The sequence below is a fragment of the Talpa occidentalis genome, unplaced genomic scaffold (genome assembly GCF_014898055.3).
Source record: "Talpa occidentalis isolate TD23 unplaced genomic scaffold, MPIMG_talOcc4v2.1 talOcc4.3, whole genome shotgun sequence".
Taxonomy (NCBI): domain Eukaryota; kingdom Metazoa; phylum Chordata; class Mammalia; order Eulipotyphla; family Talpidae; genus Talpa; species Talpa occidentalis.
The window spans coordinates 72352159-72374085 of record NW_023603184.1 but is presented as its reverse complement, the minus strand read 5'-3'; the positions used below and the strand labels follow the sequence as shown (position 1 = coordinate 72374085).

Here is a 21927-nt window from a genome sequence, read left to right as displayed (position 1 = left end):
AATTTCATTCATATGAGATGTCCAAAACATGGAAATCCGTAGAGACATAAAACAGATCAGGGTTTAAGGCATAGTGGAGTAATAACGAAATGGAATGTAGTTTCTTCCTTGCCAGTGAAAAAATTCTAATATTACATGCAGTGATGGTTGTACTTATCTGTGAGTATACTAAAAGTCATTTAATTGTACTCTTTGAAATGCAGATGCAAGTAACTTAACCCTTTGCATTTATAGAGGAAAACAGAAAACTGCAAAACAGAAAAATAATTTTCAATGCTAAAAATAGATTCCTAATCTTTGTACTCACTGATATCTCTCTTATAGCTTCAGAGAAAGGAAAAGTTATTCCTGTCTAGGATATCATATTGTTTTACTCAAACTAGCTGTCTATTTTCTACCTCTTCTTTATTGCTTGGCTCACCCAGATCTCATTTTCACTATCCTTCCCCAAATGAAATGACTTGTTAAAAACAACAACTCCTCAGTTTCTCAAGTGAATAAGCTGTTGTTGTTACTTGTGTTTTCATCTTTCTCTGTTATTTTATCTTCCTTGAAACTGTATCCCCTTGACGGACTTCAAAGGCAATGTGCTCATGATTCTTCTGTCATCTGTAGGATACAATCTCTTCCTTTTCATCTACCATTCATATACTGTCTCCATGGAATTCTGTCCTTGACATTTATTTTACATCTGTGGGCAAACCCAGTCATAGCAAACTTCATAGCCATTGATGACTCCTGAATACTATAACTGCAGTTGGGTTCATTTATTTGAAAATCAGTCTTAATTGTAGAAAGTCCTCATCTCCTGGCTCTACATTAGGTATCTCAAACTATACTTATTTAGAACAGAACATGTCCCATTCCATTTGGGCTGATCTACTGTTTATTACTTTCTATGTTAATATCACTGGCTGTCAGTCTAGCCAGAAACTTAGTAGTAATTAAGTTCTATTCTATCACACCATTACCTTTCCATATTCAAATGATCACCAAGTCCTGCAATGGTACTTCTTAAATATCTTTCAAATGTTTCTTTTCTCTCTATTCTTTTCTATATCTCTTGTTTACACTCCTTGCTTATGGTCTTAGCCCTTCATTGCCAAAGTAAGCTTTCTAAAAGGCAAATCTGATTCTGGCATACTCTGTTGATTTTTTTTTTTAATTACTCCTCAACTTAGCATGCCATATTCAGTACTTCTCAAATGGTAAATGACTGGCATTTTAAGTAAAGCTATTTTTCATTGTTCATTGCTATCTTACAGATCTTTATAACATTCCTGACTTTCCAGTCATTTCTCACACTGACTGGGACTCACCAAGCTATAGTGATGGTATTATCCCATTTTGAACACAATTGGATATGATCTGTATTCGTATCTCATTCCATCACTTTCTAGAATTACTTCCCACATACTTTCCTGCCTGAATCAGGGTGTAAAATCTTGTCTCTCTATGGAGATACCACATCCTCTCTCATACTACTGTGCCTTGGCACTGTTTCTATTCAAATGCCTTTCCCATGTTTCCATATATGGACAGCTTCTATTTATAGGACTCTGAATTCAAGATTCGGCTCAAGGATTATCTCTTAATTAAAGACTTCCTACACCTGGGCCTCCCTGGAGGCGCAAGGGGTTAAGTACCACACTATGAAGCAATCTACCCCTCTGCAGTGGGGTTTGATCCCCGGCTGGCCAGGGAGCAATCCACATGGTGCAGCAGACCTCTCCTGTCTTGCCTGCTGCTCTCCTCAGCAGTGTACTTCGACCAATCTGCCTGTTCTGTTCCCCACTCTGTCTCTGGTGAATCTTCTCACCCCTCGCATTTCTGGCCTGTACCCCATCTCTTGTATGCATAAATAAATAAAATCTTAAAAAAAAAAAAGACTTACTATACCCTTCCAAAGAAAGATTAGGGCCCTTCTCTTGTGTTTTCATAGCATCTTGAAAAGTCTTTTTTATAATATTTATGTTACGTATTATGTGTTTTTTTCTAGTAGAGATGGTAGCTATTTTAGGGTCAGATATTATAACTTACTCATCTTTATAGCTACAAAGTTTAACATAAAGCTTGGCACATGATAGATGCTCAATATATGTCTGGTCCATGAACTTATAATTCATCATTCTATTAGGACCACTGAATAACAAATTCGAACTGAAAAAACCAAAAACGAAAGTCAAGCAAAGTTAACTATCTTCTTTACTCCATACGTATATTCCTTTAGTCCCTATTACAAGAACTCAACTTTTCATTTTCATTTTAGTGGTTCTCCTTTTGGGTTTATATTAAATATCAAATAGAAAAGCAATATGGTATTAAGTATAATGTATTCTGAATGAAAACAGAGGTTATCTTGAAGTATATCATAAGAGTCAGTGAAGGTCTAGATGTTCATGTTTTTTTTCCATGTGCACATAGCCAAAATACTGTTTTATTCTTATTTCAGTGTATTTTAAATAACTACTACTCTGGGAAGCTAATATCTAGAGGGGATTTTCCCCTTGGAGTTGTTTACCCCATGAAGTGTTGGTCAGATTGTTTTGATGTAAATTTTTTGTGGGGACAAAGCTTCAAAGGGGTTGGTCGATGCCTACCAAAAGTTAAAATTGGGCCTCCCTGGTGGCGCAAGGGGTTAAGCACTGCACTATGAAGCAATCCACAGCCTCTGCAGTGCTCCTCTCAGCAGTGTATTTCAGTCAGTCTGCCTGTTCTGTTCTCCACTTTGTCTCTGGTGGATCCTTTCACGCCCCCACCCCGCATCTCTGACCTGTACCCCAGCTCTTATATGCAAAAATAAATAAATCTTTAAAAAATAAAAGTTAAAAATCTATTTATCTAGTACCTGGCAAAATGAAGGATTTCACAAATATTTAAAGTAGTGACTCACATATGAACCTCAAAAAAAAAATCTTTGGCTTGAAGGTTTATATAAATTGAACAAGAAGGAACAAAAATTTTGCATTTAATTAAGTTCAAAACTCATAAATGAATATACTATTTTCCTATTTGGTTGTGAACATTATTGGAACTATACATTTTTCCTTCTTTTTCATGATTAGTGATTACTCCTCTATCTCAATTAAGGGTCAAAATATCTTGGTAATTCTTATTTCCCAAAATTCCTAGAATAGGAACTATTTTTATATAATGGTGACATGCATAATGCAAAAAGATATTTATACATGTGCATAGAGTAGACCAACAACATCTTAGCCCTAAAAAACTAAAATGTTTCTGGTGTACTTCAAATATTGCAATCTTATAACTCAGTAATGAAAACATGTATAGCAAAATTATGGTACTCTAGAAGAAATGTAAACCTTATAAATTTAGTTTTTACCTGGGATTGTTTTTTAATGTATTTACTAAAAATTCATGTAGATCTATGCCAGTTGAATCAGTGTATTCTTGACTGGAATCTAAAAAAACAACAACACAAAAACCCAGTATAAAGTTGTTTGAAAACAAATCCCTTTAACTTTTATACATGATGCATATCTTAAATAAAACGAGATGCCCCACAATGAAAAAAAAAAGTGACAAAGTAGGAAAAGGGAATTCTGATGACCTCAATCACAATTTTTCCACTCCCAAATAATGAGCATGGCATGGGTTATATAAATGCATGTACGTGCAGATACTAAAAAAATTTCTCGTACACATGCCAGTTTAATTTACTCAGAATTCTGTAAAGATTTTATATATCTATATGTTCATTACAACCCTCATGTTAAAAAATGCCTGTTTAAGCATATATTCATATTTACAATCCTCATGTTCAGAAACACCTCCATAAGAATTACAACTTAGTTAAGACTATGAACGGAGGCAATAATTTGGAGATAGACAGGAATTTTACTTCTGAAAAAATATTTATTTAGGTAAGTTTGAAGTCTTATCTCCAAAGGCTTGCTTTCAAAATATTTTTTAACATATTCATGTTTATTTCTTTAATGTAAAATTTTTATGTTGTTTATACTGATCAACAGAACTTAAGCTTATTGACTTTCATTGCTAGATGACTATGAAGTCCCTAAAATTTTATTAAGAAAGATAAACATTCTTGGTTTCCAAGAATATTCTTACTGGATACCGAATATTTTGGCCACACCTCTGTGTATCATAAGGAATTGAAGATTAATAACATTTTGAATGGAATCAGAATTCAAATTACAGTGATTCCATTATTTCAACATGAGGGACAGAATAAGTGATGAAGAGAGTTATCTTCCTCAGTGACTCTGGCATGTGTTGGTGGTTTTTTGGCTGAAACATCTCACTGATGTTCAGAATTGTGTTACCCATTTTGTCCAGATGAGCCAATAATAATCATTCCTTCAGTCTATTCTATATCACTTTTAAGATAGATATATTATATATAATTACTTGAGGAAAAAGGATAAAATTGATAGTGAAATTAAAATTTTGTTTAAAAAAGTAAGTGCAAACCTCTTGATAGCATTTTTCGGGGCAACTTATCACTGGCTTTTTCTTTTTCTGCTTCATCTTTTGAGGGCTTCTCCTCTTTTTCAAATGATTGTGTTAACTGGACTTGAATTTTCTCCTGTTAGAAGAAAAAAATCAGCTATTAAATGAAAATACAAAGCAATTCATTTCAATACTACACACATTTATAACTTTTGAGAAACACAAAACTGTAAGTCAGAGAAAAAAGACAGATTTCTATTTCTTCCAATTGTATTACTAAAACTAGACTAAAACTCTGATATATTTTTATCACTTATCAAAGCCTTAATAGAAAATGTTAAAATTAATGTTTTTGAGTTGAACATACAAATTGAAACATATCTTCAATTATTTTAGAGGCAATAAATAGAGTCTACAGTAGTTTAAATGAACCTAACTGTAAAACCCCTGCAGGATCAGAACCAAGATTTTCTTGATCTCTTTGGATGCCGTGGCCAAGCAAATGCATAATTATCAGTAGTCATAACGATAGGAACCTATGAGTGTCAAGTCAATACTTAATAAAAAAATGCTTTAATATCTATTTAACCACTATAATCCATTGATAGATAATCAATGGATAGTTGAAATCCACTGACATTCCTTCAATCTCTTGCCAAGTAAATATAAAATTTTCCAAAAAGTACACCTTCCCAAAACATAATCCATATAACATTATTTCTTATTTGAGATTTATATATCACTGTTCCTACTTCAGTTATGACAAAGTTCCTTTAAAAGTTTCAAGTAAAATATGTTATATTTAATTTTAAAGTTCCCATATTCTGTAAAACAGAAAAGGAAAACTAATTTCACTTTTCATTTTAAAAATAGTCTCACTACAAGCAACTTCAGAAAGCAAAGGAATTATTGGAAGTTTACTCATATAGCCTAAAAAAGTAAAAATTATGTAGCTATATTCAGACAAAGATATAAAGAGTGGCAGAATAACTAGCACATCATTTCTACTAAAGATGTAGCCTATTTGTAGACTAATTGATACTGTTGTTATTTAGTGACAAAAACCAGCAACAGGACAATTAGCTTCTCTGGGTGATAGCTGGTAATGGTAGTAGGTGCATTAGTCTGTTTCAAAGGAAATATAAATTTCAGGATTCCTAAACTTGCAGCCATCAGGATTTCTACTAAACCCCCCCGCCCCTTTTTTAAAAGTATTATTTGGCAGAATTTCAGATCAAATATATATTTTTCTACAGGGTTGTGATTATTATTTTCATCTTCTTTCAATTCTCCTTCCAGTCCACCTCAGTTCAAATTTATGTTCAAAATATAGAGCAAAAGCTACCCATTGGCAATTTTCACTAAAATGAAGAACATGTGCTTTATGCCAGTCTTGCTTACCAAACTAAAGTATTGACATTAATAAAGTTTATACATTCATCAACCAGTAGTTAATTTTTCTTTTTTTTTTAAGATTTATTTATTTATGTATACAAGAACTGGGGTACAGGCCAGAGGTGTGGGGGGTGAGAGGATTCACCAGAGACAGAGTGGGGAACAGAACAAGCAGATTGACCGAAACAAACTGCCGAGGGGAGCAGCGGGTGAGTCAGGAGAGGTCTGCTGTGCCATGTGGCCAGCTCCCTGGCCGGGGATCGAACTCGCACTGCAGTGGCTACAGACAGCTTCATTGGCTGCGTCTTAACCCCTTGCGCCACCAGGGAGGCCCAGTAGTTACTTTTTTCTCTTGTAACTTGCTTCCTAATCAACTTTTTTATAACCATAAAATACATATTTAATATGGTGGCATTACCTAATGAGGGAATCCAAATATCACCTCCATTAAAAAAAAAACACAAAAAACAAATAAAAAGAACCCCAGAACTGTATTTCAGAAATAGAGTATTTAAAAGTTTTTCCAGCTTATACTTTCTATTCTTATTACTCAAAGATAATCTATGTACTCAAGATTGGATGAAAAGATTTCAAATTTAGACCTCTACTAAAAGGCACTTCCAATGACCTTAAGATTTCATTTCTAAATTGTCCCTTCAAAGACATTTATTTTAATCATACATATGAAGCTATTTTAATAAGATAAACTGTAGTATAAAATCAGTAGGTTCAAAATATCAAGGGCCTTGTTTTTAGTAACAAATGAGACATATTTTAAGTGCTGCTTTATATTCTGACTATAAATAATTATAATGACAGCAACACCTCCATAGGCAGCTGTAATTCCTTTACTTTTCACTCTGTCATTGACAAGTTATTGAGGACACTTCCCTCTCATAAGACACAAGTGATATCTTGCTTTTAATTGCCTTTCAACCTTCTCAATAATGAATTTATTCCAGATTAATTTTGAACCAAGCATTATTGGTTAGAAAGTACTTCTATCAACAAAGATTAGACATTAGCACATTTCATGAAATGTAATTTATTTTCCAATTTTCATTCAGGTAAAATTTAGCTAACTCAAAGCTTCGAAGAAAAAAGCCTGTACATTTCTAAAAGAGAGGGTAATAATTGGTTATTATCCCAAAAGAAAAAAAAATATTGCCCAAGATAAATTGAGAAAGAATGTATAAAGTAGACTAAATTCTAGCATCGCTACCTTATCCATTACTCATATAATGCAGTTTTTTGAACTGTAAATACAAAAATTATCTGATCAATAACATATATTAAGGTATAACATATACTTGGCATTTTTTACTCATGTAACTTTTCACTATATGAATTTATGCAGTACTCTAAGAATTTTCCCAGATAAACTGAAATGTCCTGAATAAAGTCAAAGATAATGTTGCAGTTTCTCTTTAAAAGCATATACTTTTTATTTATTTATTTTTTAAGGATTTATTTATTTATGCATGCAAGAACTGAGGTACTGGCCGGAGGTGCGGAGGGTGAGAGGATTCACCAGAGACAGAATGGGGAACAGAATAGGCAGACTGACTGAAACACACTGCTGAGGGGAGCAGTGGGCAAGACAGGAGAGGTCTGCTGTGCCATGCAGGTAGCTCCCTGGCCGGCAGGGGATTGAACTTGTGCTGCAGAGGCTGTGGATAGCTTCACAGTGCTGTGCTTAACCCCTTGCGCCACCAGGGAGGCTCCCCCCAAAAGCATATACTGTTTAAAAAAGAAACAAAACAGAGGCTAAAAGTTCTGAGGGACCAACCCCCCCCCCAAAGTGAATACATATATCTCACTGTCTGTGACATTTTTTGGACTCATTGTTTTTATTACCAACTGTCAGTAAACAAAGGTATACATTTTTTGCCATGTTATGCAAAACCTTACACAATTTGATATTAATCAGACTTTCATTCCTATACTTTTATTGATATTTTATTAATAGTATTACATCTTTTATAAATTTCACATTCCAGCTGATGTGGCTTCTTTTCAGGACATGTATTTATATTCCAAGCTTTACCTGTTTGCTTACTCTGGATAACTTTCCACCATAAATTCCATTTCTAAGATCATTGTAAATAAAATCCTCTATTAATGAACATTTAAGAGAGTCTAATATTTTGCTACCACAAACAAGCTGCTGTCTTGTGTTTTTGTGCAAAAAAATTGGAAATATACACATATATACTCATATTGGGGGAAAGTATGCCCTTTTCTAGGTTAACAGTTTTATGACTGCCTGATCTTTCTAATTTTGTTAGTTTCACTGGCCTAAGTATTTCGTGAAGCTATGATGATATAACACTTCAGTCAACACACATCAATTTAAAGCAAATTACACAGCCTGCTGTTCAACCTTGAATAGGTATATTCTTTAACTTAAAAAAGAACATTTAAAAATTGTTATTTCAAAAACCCACTTCGCTGAATCTATTTTAGCTTATTGTAATGCTTCAGCCTTATCTCCAAGCCAAAGGTTAACAGTTGAAAATGTTCTCCAGACAATAGGTCTTAGTAAAATACTTTGACTGTGATTCTATTTTTACTAGAAAATGTTATCTTATAACTAAAAATATATCTATTTTATAGAACAAATACACATAGGTATCTTGTACATGTAGTTAAATTTTACATGAAAATAAGAAATAAATTTTGACCTTATGTTCCTGACACTTGAATAATTTTCAAAGGAAACAGATTTTAAAGTATTTTTTCTTGAGAACAAATTATTCACTTTAGAAACCTCCATTTCCTTGCATTTGGAAACACAGAAGGATAGTAAACAACAGAGCATATTCTAAATATGTGACAACTATGTTTAGTATCTATAGTAGGCTTTTGAAGGTATGATATTTGACATTATGAAAAAACGTTAATTTTTGCTTGAATTAACAAATGTACAATTGGTATTTACTGCATGTGCAAGGGAGACAGGGAGGGGGAAAGGGGTACAACCAGTTATGGCTTCTATTTTTCTTTTTTCAATCGTGGCTTCTTAGATAGCCACAGTTGGCTCAATTCTTTGGAAACTAATTGTTAGTTTACAAGGAAATTTTAGGTTGTTCTTAAAAAGTAGAACAACTTATAGCTAAAGTTACCAAGCTGAGAAATATTGGTAGAGGGTTCAAAAATACTTATGTATAATGTCTAAATGAAACAGAAGACAAAGTAGCTGAGATTAACAAGAAAAATAGTAAATAGCACTATGAAGACCACAAACGGCAATCTGAACCATTTGTTGAATCTCAGTTGTTGTGTATTTTACAAGCATAGAATACGAAGTATCAGACATTTTAGGTAACTATTAGAACCCAGCAAACACGAAATTCGATTCATCATGCACTTAGATTGAGTACAGTAATATATCAGCCCAAGTCTTGAGTATTTTCCTTTTCACAGTAGTGCTTGACAAATTTCTAAAATTCAAAATCAAAGGGGCAAATTTCATTACATTTACATCCACTGGAAGTACTTCTTTAACATTTTATAAATTTTCAATAACTTATAACTTCTTCAAAGCCTCATTCCCAGTTAATGATGTGATCACTAAGTTTTCCCAGAGAGAAACCATTGCACTAAACCTTGGGTTGAAGTAACAAGGTTTTCCCAACTTTTCATGTGTATTGTGTGTGATACTATCAAATTAGTTTAACCGAGTACAAAGAAAATAAACACATAATAACACATGCACATAAAATGTCTATTTAATTTGATGAAAAAAATATGTCCAGACAGCAGGTCATTCCACCATGGCTTTAAATAACAATATTTTTGTTTTGCCTTTTTTTTTTTTTACCTGGTTCTCCTGTGTTATCTCTGTTGTAGGGGGTGGTGGAGATTCTTCACACACTGCAAGGCTCCGAACTAGCTTTAACTTTGAGCTTGACTAAAGAAAAGTATTTAAAATTAGCACTACATTTCACAAATGTAGGGCATATCCAAGAGTTTCCTGGGATTTCTTTAGTTTCTTTATAAATAATCTCTGCTACACATAAAGTAGGTGAAATGTAAAAGTTAAGTAGTTCATTAAACAGCACTAAAACCTTTTGTAAAGAGGAAAAGCAAATAATGCAGTTTTGAAAATTATAGTGACAGCAAGAATGGGAATAATTCCAACTTCAAAACACAAAAATGGTGAGAAAAGTTTTCTCTATAGATAAAGAACCATTAAAGATATAAAAGCAATGCACAAAAGCGACTAGGCAAGACAAAAATCTCAAATTAAACAAAATAAGCTTTCTGCCCCAAACAAAGTATGACAAAACTAAACTGAAAGCAGCCATATGTGAAAACAAGGATTCATCAAGCATGGAGGAAGGCCCTTGGCATGCCAGCACAAAATATTTACAATACCTTAGACCTTTTTCCTGTCTGTCCAAATGACTGCAATGGCCGCTGAATATACAACAAGAAAGATTTATATTACATTTCATACTGAAACAGAAAGTTTGCTTCTTATCACAATCCTACATCACAGAGAAACCAACTACACAAAATAGGGTAAATGAAGAAATCAAAGTTGGTTTCAAGTGAAAAATATTGATTCTTCCCATAAACAAACTTGGAGAAAATGCTAATAAAAGTCTTTTGTGGGTTGCATTTTAAGTGAGCAAAAGGCCGCAATTTGTGTTAACTGAGCTAAATGAAACTTAAAAAGTTCTTAGAGAGTAACAAAACAAAGTATGTCCTTCAGAATTTTCTAACATATTACACTTCAGTCAAGGTAAGGGGTAATAAACTTCAGGGATTTTAAGTAGTTGTACTGAGAGAAATTCCAAACTCACTAAGGGTAATGTTTCAAATTAACATTGTGTCAGAGTAGAACCAACCATCTACTGATCCTTTTTAGCACTGTATGAAGTACTCCACCAGCTTATCAGCTGACGAAATTCTATTGCCTGGTCCAGTGCGGTAATGAAGCAGACATGAAGATACAAGAGTTCCAGTATGCATATTCAGCATGACTGTCAGATCACCAATCATGTGACTGGGAAACATGTTAGGGCAACTAGCTCTAGTTTATGATACCAGCGGCTGGTCTTGGTATCAGGCACTTAAGTGCCTGCTAACCACAGCAAAATAGGTTTTGAAAACACTTTGCTTCCTTCCACCTCTTCCAATCTCTTTCTCTAACCCCAACCACAAACAGTACAAGGTCCAGGTATCAGTTATAATGCCAGTTTGGTACCAAACAAAATGTTCTTAATAGCCTGATTAGTGAGATTCACATACAGAAAGTAGTCACCATTTCATTCTAACATGCAGAAAGGCTTTCCTTGTAGAACCAACAGAAATGAGACTCTATAGTATCAGTGTGTCCTGTCCCCCAAATTTTCCCCAACATTACATGTATGGGATTTTGACCCCGGATTACCCTTACCATAAATCAGCAGTAACAACAGAAAAACCAAAGAAAAATGGTTTTCTGTTTACTTTAGAGAAGGAAATTGTTAGGGGGAAAAGGATGTCCCAAAGCTATTTCCATATAGGCTTTGTGGACTCCACCCCCACCCCAGGTCAAAGCCAAAGACACTGGGAACTCCAAATCCCATCACCACCAAAGGGAAGGTGGCTGGGACCTGAGGGTGGGGTTAAGCAGCCAGGTGGATAGAAAAGGCAGACACGTGGGCTTTGGAGGACCCCATTTTGGGCTCTCCACCAGCTCGCAGCGTCCGGCCAGCTCTGAGAGTGACTTTGGGTTTCCAGGTCGTCGGATCGGGTAGGACGCATTAAAGACTTTATTTCCCTATTTTCTCCCTGAGTTGTACATTTTCCTTATTTTCCTTATTTCCTTTCCTCTTGTAAATAAACCTTTTATTAACCTTTTTGTGTGTGTCTGTAGTAGAGTATTCATAAGTCCCTTTAAAGCGCGCGGGTGAGGACCCACAGCCAGGAACCCGTTTAATATCGGGGTTGCTCTATAACACAATGACACATACAAGCATGCATATGCACATGGCAGCACTGCCTCAGAGCTTCTGTCTTCTGGGTCTATTTACATTCCTTAATGTTTAAGAAGATTTCTAACTTTCTGTAACTGACATTAAAAATAGAAGGAAGAAATGTGATACAACATAAAGGACTTACAGGAAAAAGTTGGGAGAAAATCAATAGATGAATACTAGCAAATTGCACATGACTAAAGGAGTTGTAAGGCAACAGAAGGAAAAGAATTTGCGATTTAGTCTCGTCCTCTGCTTTAATTCCTCACAATTCTAAGTATCAGGATACAAAATTTTCCATTAAGATATTTTAAAATAAAGGAGATGATTAACTGGCAAATATAGCTGTATTCACATGCAGAAGAGTTGGGTTTAAAATTCTGGTTTTACTTCTCATTAGCAGGTGACCTTGATTTCAGTTTACTTTCATCTGTATAAAAGTTTATACTATTTTGTACGATTCTCAAGGTTCTTGACTAGGTTCAATTAAAGGGTAAATAAAAAAAAAAAATGGGTTCCTCAGATGGATTACATCTGCCCAAAGAATGAAGAATAAGTTCATATTATTAAATGATTTTGACAAGAAGTTCTCAACAGTAGCCCTCTCAACATTTTGAACTGGACAAGCAGCATTTTGGGGTTCTCATAAAAAAGGTTGGGGGCAAATTATATGATCAAAAATCAGGCAGAAGATCTGAATAGACACTTCTCCAAAAAGACCTACAAATGGCTAACAGGGATGGGGAAAGGTCTCTTCTTATTAAGGAAATGTAAATCAAAACAATGAGGTATTACTTCACATAGGTGAAAGTGGCTATTATCCAAAAGACAAGAAAAAAACAATTGTTTGCAGACAATAGGTGAGAAGAGAATCCTTTCACACTGTAAACTGTACCAATGAAAACTGATAGTCACTAAGAAAAACAGTAGTTTCCTTAAAAAATTAAAAATAGAAATGCCATATAATTTGATTATCCCACTTCTGGGTACCTACCCGAAGATTACAAAAACACTAATTTGAAGAGATACATGCACCCCCCATGTTCATCAAAACTTTACTTTACTTAAATAACAGCCAGGAGCTAGAAACAACCTAACAAGTCCATTTACAAATGATGGGATAAAGAAGTTTGGTATACATGCACTCAGTCACTAAAAAAAAAAAAAAAAAAAAAAAAAAGAGATGAAATCCTTCTATTTGCAAACATGGACAGACCAAAAAGGCATAATGTTCAGTGGAGGAACTCAGAAAGTCAGACAGAGAAAGACAAATGCTGAATTTCACTCATACATGGAATGGAAAGAAACATAACAAACAAATGAAGCAAATAAGAAAAATGAACTTTTAGACTCTTAAGACCAAATCAGTAGTTACAAATAGGGATGGGGTAAGGGACTGTAGGTAAACTTGGTAAAAGGGGTAAACTGTATGGTAAAGGATGGAATTAGAGTTTTTAGTGGTGAGCATAATGCACTCTACACAGATATTAATATATAATAATGCACATCTAATACTGAATGCTATAAACCCATGTTAATTCAACATTAATTTAAAAAACGGTTTTTAAAAACTAAGTACTATATAAATATAATAGGTTATTACAGATCAGGAATCTAGCATGTCAGAAGACATTTGCTACTTTTGCTCAATAGACAAGAGATGTAACTTAAAAAAAATCTATAAAATGGGGATATTGTATGCTGTCCATAATAACTAAAATTTTTATAGACTTACACATGCGTTAAGTCTTGGTTTTAGTTCATAAGGAACTTTTTAAGAAGATGAAGAAAGAGTAAAAAGAAAAGGCACAGAGAGGTAACATTACTGCAATGTGACTTCATGTTCTAAGTTTCTGTTTTATACCTGACACTGTCCTAGGCACTGGAGCTAAAAGATGAAGACAGTTCCTGAATTCAAAAGCCTCTCAGTCCAGGATCAGATATTAAATACTTAAACAGAATCCAAGAACTTTGGAGTCTTAGTTCACTGCACTTTTATATCACACCTATAAAAAAAGACATTGTTGTGAATCAAACATTATTTGTAGAAATAATTGCAAAGATAGTCTCTCAACATTCCCAGCCAAGTTAGTTGACCTTAAGATACAAAGATAATTCAGCTGGGTCTGATTCAATCAGTTGAGCCCTTTAAAGTTGAGAGTTTTCTTCTATTGGGAGCAGGAAAAAAAGCCAGACTCAAAGGGTGAGAAGGACCTGATAAACCCCTGATGGTCTTCAAGATAGAGGGACCTTGGGAGAAGGAATGCAGGAAGCTTCTAAGAGTAAAGCGTGGCTCTAAGCTGACAGTGAGCCAGGAAATAAGGACCTTAAACCCAGGTGCAAGGAACAGAATTCTGCCAGCAAATGAATGAGCCTGGAAGCAAATTCTTCACCAGTCTTTACGTAAAGGCCAAATCTGGAAAACACCTTTGATTTTGGCCTTGTAAAGCTAAAGAGAGAAGTCAACTGAACCTACTCTAACTTCTACAAAACTGAGTTAATAACTGGGTTGTGTTTTAAGCCTTTAAGTCTGTGGCAATATGTTATGTGGCAACAAAACCAATACAGTATTATAAAAGCAAACTATTAAGTGCTAAAGTGGAATTCTTCAATAAAAATCACTTATTACTTCATTTCAAACAGCAAAGGATAGAAAACAGAAGATAACATAAATCGGAAACACACAAGTACCCATAATAAAGCAGAGGAACCAAGTTGTTCAGTAGTGAACAGTCTTTGTTTTCTATTTTTGGTATCAATATTTCAGCCATATTTGACTTTAAGCAGGAACATAACTATTTTAAAACTTAAAATCAATTTAACTGATTTAAAACTTTAAATCAATTAAAGGCAGTTTTGGCTTTAAGTAGGAACATAACTTTTAAAACTTGAATTTTGTTATTTAAAACATGCTTTTCACATTTCCCCACCATAATTGTTACTGTGAAAAAATACACATGAAAGTTACCATCTTAATCACTGTTAAGTGAACAATTCAGTAACAATACACATAAAGCGGTGTAACCATCACCATCCCTATCCCCACAACTGTAACTCTCGTCATCTTGTAAAACTAAAACTCTGTGTTCATGAAACAGTAACTCCCCATTCTGCCCCCATCCTCTTCACCTAACCCCTTCACCCAAACCCTGGCAGCCACCATTTTACGTTGTATGATTTTTAAATACTCTAAAAATACCTCTAATAAGTGGAGTCATATAGTATAGTCTTTTTGTGTTTCACACTTCACATAGCATAATGACCTCACACATGTAGCATACTGCAGAATTTCTTCCCATTCTACTGCTGAATAACCTTTTATTGAATATATACAGCACATTTTGCCAAGTTTTTCATGAATCAATGGATGCATCTGAATTTATTCTACATTTTGGCGACTATGAATATTGCGGCTATGAACATAATAGGTGGACAAATATCTCTTCAAGATCCTATTTCCAACTTTTTGGGTAAATACCCATAAGTGGTACTGCTGGGTAATGAGGTAATTCTGTTTTTAATCCTTTGAGGAACCACCATACTGCTTTCCACAGTGGCTGTATAAGATTTTGATTTCCTACCAAGAGTACACAGCGTTCCAATTTCTCCTGTGTAATGTCATGTTTAGAAAGAATCATTGCCAATCCAAAGTTGTAAAGCTTTGTTTCTGTTTTCTTCTAAGAGTTTTATATATGGTGGTTGGTAAGGGTCTAAACTCCAATATTTTGCATTTTCCAGTATTCTCAGCACCATTTGTTGAAAAAAGAGTTTATATGCACTTGGCACCCTTGTCAAAAATCATCTTACTATGTATGTAAGGGTTTATTTCTGGTTTTTCTACATTATTCTGTGTGTCTTATCTTTATATCGGGACCACATAAAGCTGTACTCTAGTACAGTAGCCTCAGATTAAGTTTTGATATTGAGAAATATTAGTTCTCCACTTTTACTCTTTTTTAAGATTGTTTTGCCTATTCTGGGTGCCCTAAAACTCCCAATGAATTTCAGAACGGGCTTTTCTATTTCTGAAAAACATGCCATCTGGATTTTGACTGGGATTGCATTGACTCTGTAGATTATTTTGGGTAGTATTGACATTTTAACAACATTAAGTGTTCCAATAATGAACATAGGGTGTGTTTTCATTCAGCTATGTCATCCTCAATTTCTTTTACAATGTTTATTGTCGTTTTCATTGTACAAGTCTTTCACCTCCCAGATAAAGGTATTTCCTAAGCATTTTAGTATCTTTTTGATGTGACTGTAAATTCAACTGATTTTTGTGTATTGACTTTAAGTTCTGCTATTTTACCTTTTTTAGCAAAATGCAATCATTCTGACATTTTTTGATGGAATTCTCAGCATTTTCTAAATTAAAGGTCACATCATCTGTAAATGAGATAACTTATTTCTTCCTTTCTAATTAGGATGTCTTTTAAAATTTTCTTGCCTAACTGCTTGGCTAGAATTTCCAATACTGTGTTAACAGTGTGAAAGCAGGCATCCTGGGCTTGGTTCATATCTTAAAGGAAATGCTTCCAGTCTTTCACCATTGAGTGTGATATTCAATGTGGGTTTTTAATGATATGTGGCTATTATCTAATAGTTTCCTATTCTTTTTACCATAAAAAATGTTTTTACCATAAAAGGGCACTGAGTTGTGTGAAATGCTTTTTCTGCAACAAGTGATCTGATCAAGTGAATCACCTCCCCTTAATTTCTCTTATTATGATATACCAAATTGACTGATTTTCATCCTTTGGATCATGTTTGCATTCCAGGAATAAACTGCGCTTGATCAAGCTGCATAGTTGTTTTGTTTTGCTCATATATATTTTTTGAGGTTTTGCATCAGTGTTTCAAAAGAATATTGACTTGTAGTTTTCTTATAGTGTGTTTGTCTGGCTTTGGTACTAGGGCAATGGTACCACATAGAATGAAATGGGAGTTCTTTATTTAATATTTTGGAAAAATTTGAGAAAGACTGGTAATTACTTCTTTAAAAGTTTGGTACAATTCTCCTTTGAAGCGACCAGATTCAGGGCTTTTTTTTTAATTGAGAAATTTTTGATTACTGTTTCTATTTCCTTACTACTTACAAGTACACTTATATTTTTAATTTCTTTTTTAGGAATTTGTCCATTTAATCTAGATTATTCAATTTGTTGGTACACAATCTTTCATAGTACTCTCTTATCTTTTGTAGAATTGGTAAGTAATATCCCCACTTTCATTAATTTTAGTGATTTGAATATTCCTTTTTTTTGTTTAAATCTATCTAGCTAAAGGTTTGTCAAACTTGCTGATCCTCAAAGAACCAACTTTGGTTTCATTGAATTTCCTAACAGAATTTTGTTGTCACAGTGAAAAGTTAGCAGTCCGTATAAGAGACTGTTACTATTCTAGGAAGAGGTACATTAAATAAGAATTTCGAAGGTTTGGGGCAAAGCATGCAATCTATAATAAAACATTGTTTGATACTGTAGTTACTAGACAGGAATTAACCAGTAACTAGGCACAGAATATTAAACACCTTTAATAGAATTTCAGTCTGAAACTGATAATACATTATCAGAGCTAATAAGTACTTGCTTGGAGAAATATTGAGGTTCAATAATAAATAGTTGAGTAATATTACAATGAATCTATCTAGACTGCTTTCTAATTTATTGTGTAGATCAATTTTAAGGTTAAAGAAAAATAACCACAGCTGATGATTTTAGTACTTTTATCCAATGTTTTAAACAAAACTTCTTTATATGTTTTATTAATTAAGGAATTTGACATCCATTAACTTCACTGTTGAAAAAAAGCAATGGATTGTTTTTTGCCCCTTCCTTGCTTGATGTGCCCTCCCATCCCTATTTGAAGAAATATAGTGGAATTAACTTGGGGAATACAAGATGTGAGGGTGTCATCTGATTACAGAAACTGAGTATATTACTAAACATCCACTTCAACTTATTGTGTGTATGGAAAAAAACACATGTGCAATACATACACGTGTATATGTATCAAAAACTGTTCATGCTCTTCAGTACATAAGGTTAGTTATTAACAAAAACCAGTTGTCTTATTTACTCCACAAGAACATTATCATTACAATTTGAAGTGCCATCCTGTCCAACAGTTGTGCTGAATAGTGTGTGGTAGCTGGAAAGTTACCATGCAAAAACACTTTGCATAATTATTCATGACTATAAAAAATTGGGAGTAAATCCATGACAATTATATGAGAAGGTAAATAACTTCGTGACATCAATGCCCACAAATTACTTGAATTATTGGTAACATATTTTAAAGAAATTCTTAAGAAAATAATCCTAAAATTTCTGTAAAAGATTATAGTTCAAAACAAAACTTTGATTAAAAAATACAACTAACATTTAAAGAGTAAAGTCAGTCACACAAGCAGTATTATTTATAAAGTAAATGGTCAAGGAGCTCTATGAGATGATTTCTGCTTGGAACCATCAAACATGTAATGTCTAATGTCTGCTGATCTCTCTCTAGTCTGCTAAAATTATTTTTTATGGAAATGGTATCCATTTCTTCATAGTATTAAAAAAGCTGTCACATCCCTTCACTTAAAAATGACCTCTTCTAAATAAAATACTAAGGGGATGGTCAGGAAATTAAGACTTGGTAATGGATGAAAGAGGTACGGTTCTTTAGGAAAACATTTCTATTTCCTAAGTCACTTTAAATATTACTCTGCTAAAGCAAGATGACAGACGTTAGTTATATTCACAGTAGCAGACTTTCAGAATGGTAGAGAGGAAAATAGAGACTATGTTGGTATATTAAACATTCTTAACAAAAAACCTACATTAAGTAGCACATACATGTAAATCTGAGTAAAAATAACAGTTGCTATTTAAAATGAAACCTGTAGGTAGTATCGAAGTGGTACCAAAGAAAGCTGAAGTATTTAGTGGCATGCTAGAAAAAAGGTATTTAATAATAGGTAACTTCATATTAAGTTAAAAAATAACTTTATATAAATAAACCTGACTTTTAAACAATATACTCTATTCCTTGTTCATACTCAAAAGCAATTTGTTTTATATTATATTATGTGAAAACACAGGAAAAAACTTTATTAGTTTATCTATTTATACTACTGAAATCTCTTCTGTTTTTCTGACTATAAATTCCTTGCCAGACATTTTACATGGACCTCAAAAAGCTCTATGCAGTCTAAATATTCCCACTTAGAGTAAGTCCTTAATAAGCATTTGAATAAAAAATGAATATAGTATTCAATGGAATTAAGATGAGTTCTCATATTCTCTTTGTTCTTCCTCCTCCTTAGCCTTTAGAGTCACCACACTATATGGAATATGTTAGACATCATGTCCATTTTTGCTTATGACAGTATTTCCTTGACACAGAGTAGGTTTTCAATAACTGTTTTGATAATTATGTAATTTTCCTGTGGAACCATGCCATAATCAATAGTGGTCATCAGAATTTTCTTCTGTTTATTGCCAAGGGCAATACCATAGATGTGGAAGGAAATGCAATGTCCCAGATTAATCACTTATTGACAAATATGACTCACAACAGTAAATGTTAGGTATAGATAAGAAACTAAAAGGAAACTGCTTACTATTTCATCAAGAATGCAATGAAATTTTAGCAGATTTTCCCTCTGATTCAATCAGGATACCTGGAGGCTGACACCACTGAATGTATTGATTATAGGCATGGCAATTTTTTTTTGTCTTAAAAAGCGGCATTTTTAAAAACGACTAGGAGAAAATGCTGTTCCTCTCAATTTCTTAATCATCACTTGATTTTTTTTTAATTAATTTTTTTTTATAGAGGCATGTTTTATTTATTTATTAATTTATTTGTTCGTTTTGTTTATACATGCACTGGGTACAGTCAGAAGCGCAGGAGGGTGAGAGAATTCACCAGAGCTAGAGCGGGGAGCAGAGCAGGCAGAAGGACCGAAGTACACTCCTGAGGGGAGCAGCGGGCGGCAGGAGAGATCTGTGCGCCATGTGGGACCCTCCTCTGGTGGCCAGGGAGCAGCCGGGGATCCAACCGGTGCCGCAAGGCCGCGGGCAGCTTCGCAACCCAGCGCTCAACTGCTGCGCCACCGGGGAGGCCCCACTTGATTATTCTTAATCAGTGGAGCCTAAATTTTTTTTTCTTTCTTATCGTTATATAGGAGTAGCTATCATTTTCTCACACATTTTGGGCACATAATAGGGAATAAAGTTTTTGATCAAATGAAGGAATAAAAATAACATTTAAAGGAGAATTCTTTATTAAAAACAATAAAGGTATAACTCTGGGCATGTATCCCTCAAGGTAATTAGGTTATAGAGAGAATGACAGAATTTTTTCTTCAAAAACAGAATTCTTTATTCATAGGGCAAAACTAAAACAAGTATAAAAAACTATGTTTTAAGATAACTTTCTGTGTGCTACATTAAGGGTCTTTCCTACTGAGAGGTGGGGTCTAATTACCCTTCCTTAGAAGTGGGTTGGTTTTACTGAATTATACCATGAAAGAAGACAGTGGAAATGATATTCTGGGACTTCTGAGTGAAGAGAACTTGCAATTTTGCATGTTTCTTTAAACATTCTGTATGGTACCCCCCGAGTCATCAAATAAAAAGACTATCAGCTCCCGGCCCACCATGCTGGAGTGGCTATGGGTAGTGCTCTCAGTTCAGGCTGAGCTTACATTCCAGTAATTTCCACCAAGGTGCCAGTTAGGTCAGAGAAACAATTTTGGGCCTTCTAGGCCAGCTTGTCATTCAGCACAGAACCTCTTTTGATACTCTGTAGAACAGAAAATACACTCAGCCAAGCCTTTGGTCCTTTTCTTGACTCACAAATCAAGATGTTTTAAAATTGTTAGCCCTTTGTTTTACAATAATTTATTACACAGTAATAGGTAACTGTAATACCTAGGGATGAACACTAGCACCACTTGAAATAATTTTTAACTATCTTGAATTTATTAACCAATTTATCAATTTCCATCTATGCCTAGAATTAAAAAGCCTTCTTGGTGGTAATTATTTCTAAATCATCATATATGTATAGTATCAAAAGCTTCAATTGACTTTTTCCCCCAAATAACTTCTTTTCTCAGTTATGGTTGACTGACTTACCTCTAGGGCTATTTTTGCAAATAGAACTCTATCTAATCTCTCTATTCTTCTTCTCTAAGAGCATCTGGAATTCTCAAAACAATGTAAGAGGCTGAGTGGAACAAAAAAATAGAAAGCAAACTGAAGATTTATATTGGCCACACAGAAATAAAAATAATTATGATACAAACAAGTCAAAAGCTAGACTCAACAAGTCATTCAGCTCAGAATCCAGCTGGTAAGTATGACCCAAAGGGTCAACTTACCCTGTTAGTATTCTGAAAGTGAGATTTGTATTAAGGATATACTTATATATGGAATATTTAGTATTTGTAGTCAGAGAAAAAATCCTTTTACCTGCAAATCAATATTATTGTCAATACAACGTTCATTCTTCTCTGCCAAAATCTTCCCATAGTTTTCTGATTTGATAAGATTTTCAACTCTGGTTGTATCTTTCACTTCTGTGTCCAAATCCTTCATTGTTTCAGTTTCATTTTTTGCAGTAACAGTATCAGACATCCTCATTAGCAAAGGTTATTTTAGAATTCTACAAGGAAGTTGAAGCCTAAGTAATTAAAAAAAGAAATTCAGTTTGAGATATTTTTTACATTTAGTTACTACATAATACTTTTATGTTCCAGAAATGTAGTGTATATGTACATACATATGTATGTACACACACACACACACACACACACACACAGAGCAGAATTCCTGCTTTCAAACAGTATACAGTTTAATGGCTGACATGTTTAAATGAAAAGAAAATCATAATACAGTGACATAAGAGCTATAGTAAGGCAAGGTGATTTTGATGCATGTATTACTTTGGCAATGAAGAAATGAATCGTCATCAGTCAAGATGGAAGGTAATGGTTGCAGAGTTATATATACATAGATGATATTAGATTTTTCTCTATAGAGGTATTACCAATATCATTCTGTGTGAAAAATATTTTCCTATAGCTTTCATCTGGATTCCTAAAATTCTAAATTTCCCTGGAATTCTGAAA

General features: G+C 33.9%; 1 protein-coding gene across 5 annotated transcripts in view; it reads right to left on the bottom strand.

Annotated features, from left to right (window-relative positions):
• R3HDM1 (R3H domain containing 1) overlaps nt 1-21473 on the bottom strand; it is a 102823-nt gene extending 81350 nt beyond the window's left edge. For 2 of the 5 annotated variants that reach the window (XM_037523279.1, XM_037523280.1), the window contains exons 1-5: nt 21269-21473; nt 10210-10251; nt 9653-9742; nt 4456-4570; nt 3347-3425 (exon numbers count right to left, since the gene is read on the bottom strand). In XM_037523279.1, coding sequence (XP_037379176.1) covers nt 3347-3425; nt 4456-4570; nt 9653-9742; nt 10210-10251; nt 21269-21439 — 497 coding nt within the window. In that variant the 5' untranslated portion in view covers nt 21440-21473. Of the gene's footprint in view, nt 1-3346; nt 3426-4455; nt 4571-9652; nt 9743-10209; nt 10252-21268 lie in introns of those variants that run through there. The other 3 variants (XM_037523275.1, XM_037523276.1, XM_037523277.1) reach the window with 2 other exon arrangements.
• Nucleotides 21474-21927: the final 454 nt, after the last annotated feature.